Source organism: Sinocyclocheilus grahami, unplaced genomic scaffold (genome assembly GCF_001515645.1).
Source record: "Sinocyclocheilus grahami isolate Dianchi unplaced genomic scaffold, SAMN03320097.WGS_v1.1 scaffold2685.1, whole genome shotgun sequence".
In the NCBI taxonomy this organism is placed as follows: Eukaryota; Metazoa; Chordata; class Actinopteri; order Cypriniformes; family Cyprinidae; genus Sinocyclocheilus; species Sinocyclocheilus grahami.
This window is the reverse complement of record NW_015507863.1, coordinates 1,777-7,551: the sequence shown is the minus strand read 5'-3', so window position 1 is coordinate 7,551 and position 5,775 is coordinate 1,777. Positions and strand designations below refer to the sequence as shown.

General features: G+C 36.8%; 1 protein-coding gene across 2 annotated transcripts in view; it reads left to right on the top strand.

Moving 5' to 3' along the window:
- Positions 1-5,775, top strand: part of LOC107575513 (interferon-induced GTP-binding protein Mx-like) — a 14,547-nt gene that overhangs the window by 7,834 nt on the left and 938 nt on the right. For both annotated transcript variants that reach the window (XM_016261875.1, XM_016261874.1), the window contains 6 exons: positions 1,333-1,529; positions 2,470-2,583; positions 2,693-2,803; positions 3,268-3,422; positions 3,509-3,647; positions 3,756-3,954. In XM_016261875.1, coding sequence (XP_016117361.1) covers positions 1,340-1,529; positions 2,470-2,583; positions 2,693-2,803; positions 3,268-3,422; positions 3,509-3,647; positions 3,756-3,954 — 908 coding nt within the window. In that variant the 5' untranslated portion in view covers positions 1,333-1,339. The remainder of the gene's footprint in view (positions 1-1,332; positions 1,530-2,469; positions 2,584-2,692; positions 2,804-3,267; positions 3,423-3,508; positions 3,648-3,755; positions 3,955-5,775) is intronic.

The window sequence follows — 5,775 nt, the reverse complement described above, 5'->3', positions numbered from 1 at the left end:
ACAGGTGAACTGAATAAGGCAATCAACAGGAGAAGGAACTAGATCAATGAACAAACTAAGGCGGTCCACACGATCGCGGGTATTTTCAAAACCGCAGCTTTTTCTAAGTGGTTTGGCCATTCGTCCACACGCAAACACAGCACCAGGTCACTGAAACCGAACATTTTGTAAAACTTCTGCCAGGGTGAAGATTTTCAAAAACTCCAGTTGCAGTGTTATCGTGTAAACAACAAAACTGGAGATTTTGGCTTGTAAAGTCGGAGCATGCGCTGTTATCTCCGCCTACTGGATTATTTTTCAGGCTTCTGATTGGCCAACATGGCTTTAGGGTTGAGATTATATCGCCACCTGTTGGTTTGTCCAAAAGCAAAAGTGTTGCATTTATAATTTTGTTCAGTGTAAAAATACCCATATACGTGTGGACTAGGCCTTAGTCTCTAAAGGGATTCTGCTGTTATTTATTCAATCTTTGTGGACGTCGACCGGATGTTAAGTTTGGGCCACAAAAGCACATGTGCAATAACGTTGGTTTATTTTGTTGCCGTTAAAACTGTCTATAAGACAACTACTGTTTACATTTTTGCGGTTACCATGACAACACTGTTTGAGATATCCAACAACCGTTTGAAACTTAGGTTCCTCAGTGTTTTGGCAACGTGTGGACAAAGTTTAGTGTAAAACTTATGACAGCAATTCGAGGAGAATATAGGTTAAGTATTTTAAAGTTTGAAGCATTGACATTGCAACAGTATTTAAGATATTAAGAATCCCTTCGCCCTTTTTTTTTTTACACTTCCTGCTGTCAAAATAAGTATCACATAGATTAGACTCAAAATTACCTCATTTTATGTGATTGGCCTCCTTCAATGAACAAGCTACTGAAGTTCAAAATCAGCCAATGTATGATGAAGTTACAACACACATGCTGTGCATCTTCAATGTCTTGAGATCATATTGACTAAGTTTGGTGGTGATTGGATGAAAAACCTAGGACGAGTATATCAAAATTTCACAATTGTTTTACAGTGTAGTTTTAAAATCGATCTAATGTAATGATTAATGAAAAAGGCTATGTTTCATTGGTCAGCGAATGATCCACATGACACAGGTTAATGTTTAAGAGTTTTATGCTGATTTCATTGCTGAGCATTACAACTTCTCACACAGGCAGGAAGAACATGATGCAGCATAAGTAAGATATTGCATCAGTCAAATATTGAATTTAAAATACAATAAACAAATAAAAGAGAAACTATGTATGAAAGGCCAAACACTGAAAAAAATACAGTACAATGGGATTTTTCCTTTACATATGTACATCTATCTTTACAGTCAGAAAATGAGGGGAGAGGTTCACAGTCATTTAGAAGAGAGCATTCGTCCATACATTGATCTGATTGACACTCTGCGGTCAGTTGGCATTCATAAGGACTTGGCGTTACCAACTATTGTAGTGATCGGAGACCAGAGTTCTGGAAAAAGCTCTGTGTTGGAAGCGCTGTCTGGAGTTGCGTTACCAAGAGGGAGTGGTGAGGACTAATTTAACTCTTCTTTGCTATTGGATATTCATACACACTCAGTGACCACTTTATGCACACCTCTCTGATATTTTTTTTCTATTGGTTTGTCTGAGATCAGTTGACTAAGCCCAGATAAAAAAACAAGTAGGGCCCTGGGACTGTGTTTTCTATGACTACAACAGAATTAAAGCATAAATGCATTAATGCCAAATACGAGATAAAAGCAAACCGGTTTCCAGAAACAGCAAACAACTTTTGCTTTAGGCATTTGAAGAAAGGACAGAAACAAATAATAACATAATCGTGAATATACTGCAAATGCATTTAACAATATTAATATTCCGGTAAGACTTTACATCAAGGTGTCATTGTTCATGTTAGTTAATACCTTAACTAATGCTAACAAAACAATAAACATTGATTTTATTACACTGTATTTATTAATCTTTGGTAAAGTTAGTTAATAAAAATAGTTGTTCATTGTTTATTCATGTTAGTTCACAGTACATTAACTAATGTTAACAAACACAACTTGTGATTTTAAAAATGCATTAGTAAATGCTGTAGAAGTATTGTTCATTCTTATTACAGGTGCTTAATTATTGAATTAATATTTTACTTAAACTAAGTTTTATTAGAACGTTATTAGAACTATTAGAACTAAATTCTCCTCTGCAGTTTCCTTCATGAAAATCTACTGCAGTTCTTGAATCCAGAGTTAACTGTAATATTGGTAATATTATGATTCAGGCAAAAGCCATGCTCCTCATTACCAAGGTTTTATGGTTTATATACCAACAATAAAACCCATAATAATAATAATAATAAAAACAGTCTAACATAATATCTTGCTGGTCAAGGGGTGTTGCAACTCAGATGGATGGATCACTTGTCACATAATTTTCCACTTTTAGTTTTCTGTTGATTGCTAACTCGACTGTTTCTGTAGGAATTGTGACCAGATGTCCATTAGAGCTGAGGCTGAAGAAGGTACCAGGAGTCAACTGGAAGGCTGTTTTAACTTACGATAAGAAAACAGATGAATCCGTGAATCGTTTTGCAGGTTAGTAGGGCTGCTTTGCAGTGTTTGGTTTTCTTAACTGGAGTGGTTTCTTTCAGCTGGATTGAAATTATTGTTTTTACAACTGGATTTAAACCATGTTTTGTTGCAGGTCCTATTAAACCCAGCAAACTGGTGAGTGGAAAGATAGCACAGTCAGCTCCCAATGAGAAGAAAATTGAATTTGCAGATCCTTCATTAGTTGAAGAACATGTTGCAGCAGGTTAGTAAAACTGGAAAACTCTTTTCTTTTCAGTGTTACTGGTATATAATAAAAATGATCAAAATTTCAAAATGAAGTCACAATCAGTAACTGTGTATATATTTATTTTGTCTTATAAAATGCATTTGTCTTATGGTGAATTGGAATGCTGAATTGACAAATCAGCATCCGAGACTATATCACTGTGCAGAAGCCATAGCATATCAGTTTTTTTGTTTTTGTATAGCTACATTCTGGTATATGAGGTACTGTATCACTTCTGTATTAATTGTACTCTTTGTACCTGTTGTTAGTATGTTGCTAAGCTAACAATGTATAAGCAGTACACAATTATTGGGTAAAATAGTCAAAACTATTCATGCTTTTAAAGTACTGAATGAAATATACATTCAGTTAAAGTCTCAAACATTTAGCCTCTTCACAATGGCTTGTCTACGATAAATTATTCTGTTTGTGTTTTACAGCCCAGAATGAGCTGGCAGGAAAAGGGGGAGGAATATGTGATGAGCTCATCACTTTAGAGATCATGTCACCAGATGTGTGTGACCTCACACTGATCGATCTGCCTGGAATTGCCCGAGTCCCAGTAGAAGGACAACCGGAGGATATTGGAAAACAGGTGGGTCATTTAATCTGATCTTGCACACCACATTTATTATCAAAGTAGTATAAGTACAGTTTTTAAACTATGTCTATGTCTTGTAGATAAAACGTCTGATCATGAAATATATTAAGAAACGTGAGACTATAAACCTGGTAGTCGTCCCTTGTAACATTGACATTGCAACAACAGAAGCCTTAAAAATGGCACAAGAAGTAGATCCTGAGGGCAAAAGAACTGTGGGTAATGAAGCAGATGATCTGCACAACATCTAATATCTCACCAAATGTCTTACAGCACGTTTGTCAGCAAATTTACTTTTTATAAAATAACTATTTCTCATTCTCACAGCCATTTTGACCAAGCCAGACCTCATAGACAAGGGAACAGAGAAGAGCATTCTGGCTATTGTCCACAACAAAGTGATTCCTCTCCGCAAAGGTTACATCATGGTGAAGTGTAGAGGACAACAGCAGATCAATGATGAAATTCCTCTAGAGGCGGCAGCACAAATGGAGAGCGATTTCTTCCAAAACCATGACTATTTCAGGTTACAGAAAAAAATATATATTTATTTATTTTGCATGTATTAATTTTTAATTTAAAATCATTGATTTTTTTTAGCCTCATAAAGTAAAAGGGTTACAGCTGTCCTGATAATAAAATGAAGAAAAAAAATGTTAAAATAATGGAATTAATGAAAAGAAAACCTTAAGTCATAACCTTAAGGTATAATCTTTTATTATTAATTTGTAATACACACACATTATATATATATATATACACACACACACACATATACAGGTGCATCTCAATAAATTAGAATGTCGTGGAAAAGTTCATTTATTTCAGTAATTCAACTCAAATTGTGAAACTCATGTATTAAATAAATTCAATGCACACAGACTGAAGTAGTTTAAGTCTTTGGTTCTTTTAATTGTGATGATTTTGGTTCACATTTAACAAAAACCCACCAATTCACTATCTCAACAAATTAGAATACTTCATAAGACCAATAAAAAAAACTGTTTTAGTGAATTGGTGGCCTTCTGGAAAGTCTGTTCATTTACTGTACATGTACTTAATACTTGGTAGGGGCTCCTTTTGCTTTAATTACTGCCTCAATTCGGCGTGGCATGGAGGTGATCAGTTTGTGGCACTGCTGAGGTGGTATGGAAGCCCAGGTTTCTTTGACAGTGGCCTTCAGCTCATCTGCATTTTTTGGTCTCTTGTTTCTCATTTTCCTCTTGACAATACCCCATAGATTCTCTATGGGGTTCAGGTCTGGTGAGTTTGCTGGCCAGTCAAGCACACCAACACCATGGTCATTTAACCAACTTCTGGTGCTTTTGGCAGTGTGGGCAGGTGCCAAATCCTGCTGGAAAAGGAAATCAGCATCTTCAAAAAGCTGGTCAGCAGAAGGAAGCATGAAGTGCTCCAAAATTTCTTGGTAAACAGGTGCAGTAACTTTGGTTTTCAAAAAACACAATGGACCAACACCAGCAAATGACATTGCACCCCAAATCATCACAGACTGTGGAAACTTAACACTGGACTTCAAGCAACTTGGGCTATGAGCTTCTCCACCCTTCCTCCAGACTCTAGGACCTTGGTTTCCAAATGAAATACAAAACTTGCTCTCATCTGAAAAGAGGACTTTGGACCACTGGGCAACAGTCCAGTTCTTCTTCTCCTTAGCCCAGGTAAGACGCCTCTGACGTTGTCTGTGGTTCAGGAGTGGCTTAACAAGAGGAATACGACAACTGTAGCCAAATTCCTTGACACGTCTGTGTGTGGTGGCTCTTGATGCCTTGACCCCAGCCTCAGTCCATTCCTTGTGAAGTTCACTCAAATTCTTGAATCGATTTTGCTTGACAATCCTCATAAGGCTGCGGTTCTCTCAGTTGGCTGTGCATCTTTTTCTTCCACACTTTTTCCTTCCACTCAACTTTCTGTTAACATGCTTGGATACAGCACTCTGTGAACAGCCAGCTTCTTTGGCAATGAATGTTTGTGGCTTACCCTCCTTGTGAAGGGTGTCAATGATCGTCTTCTGGACAACTGTCAGATCAGCAGTCTTCCCCATGATTGTGTAGCCTAGTGAACCAAACTGAGAGACCATTTTGAAGGCTCAGGAAACCTTTGCAGGTGTTTTGAGTTGATTAGCTGATTGGCATGTCACCATATTCTAATTTGTTGAGATAGTGAATTGGTGGGTTTTTGTTAAATGTGAGCCAAAATCATCACAATTAAAAGAACCAAAGACTTAAACTACTTCAGTCTGTGTGCACTGAATTTATGTAATACACGAGTTTCACAATTTGAGTTGAATTACTGAAATAAATGAGCTTTTCCACGACATTCTAATTTA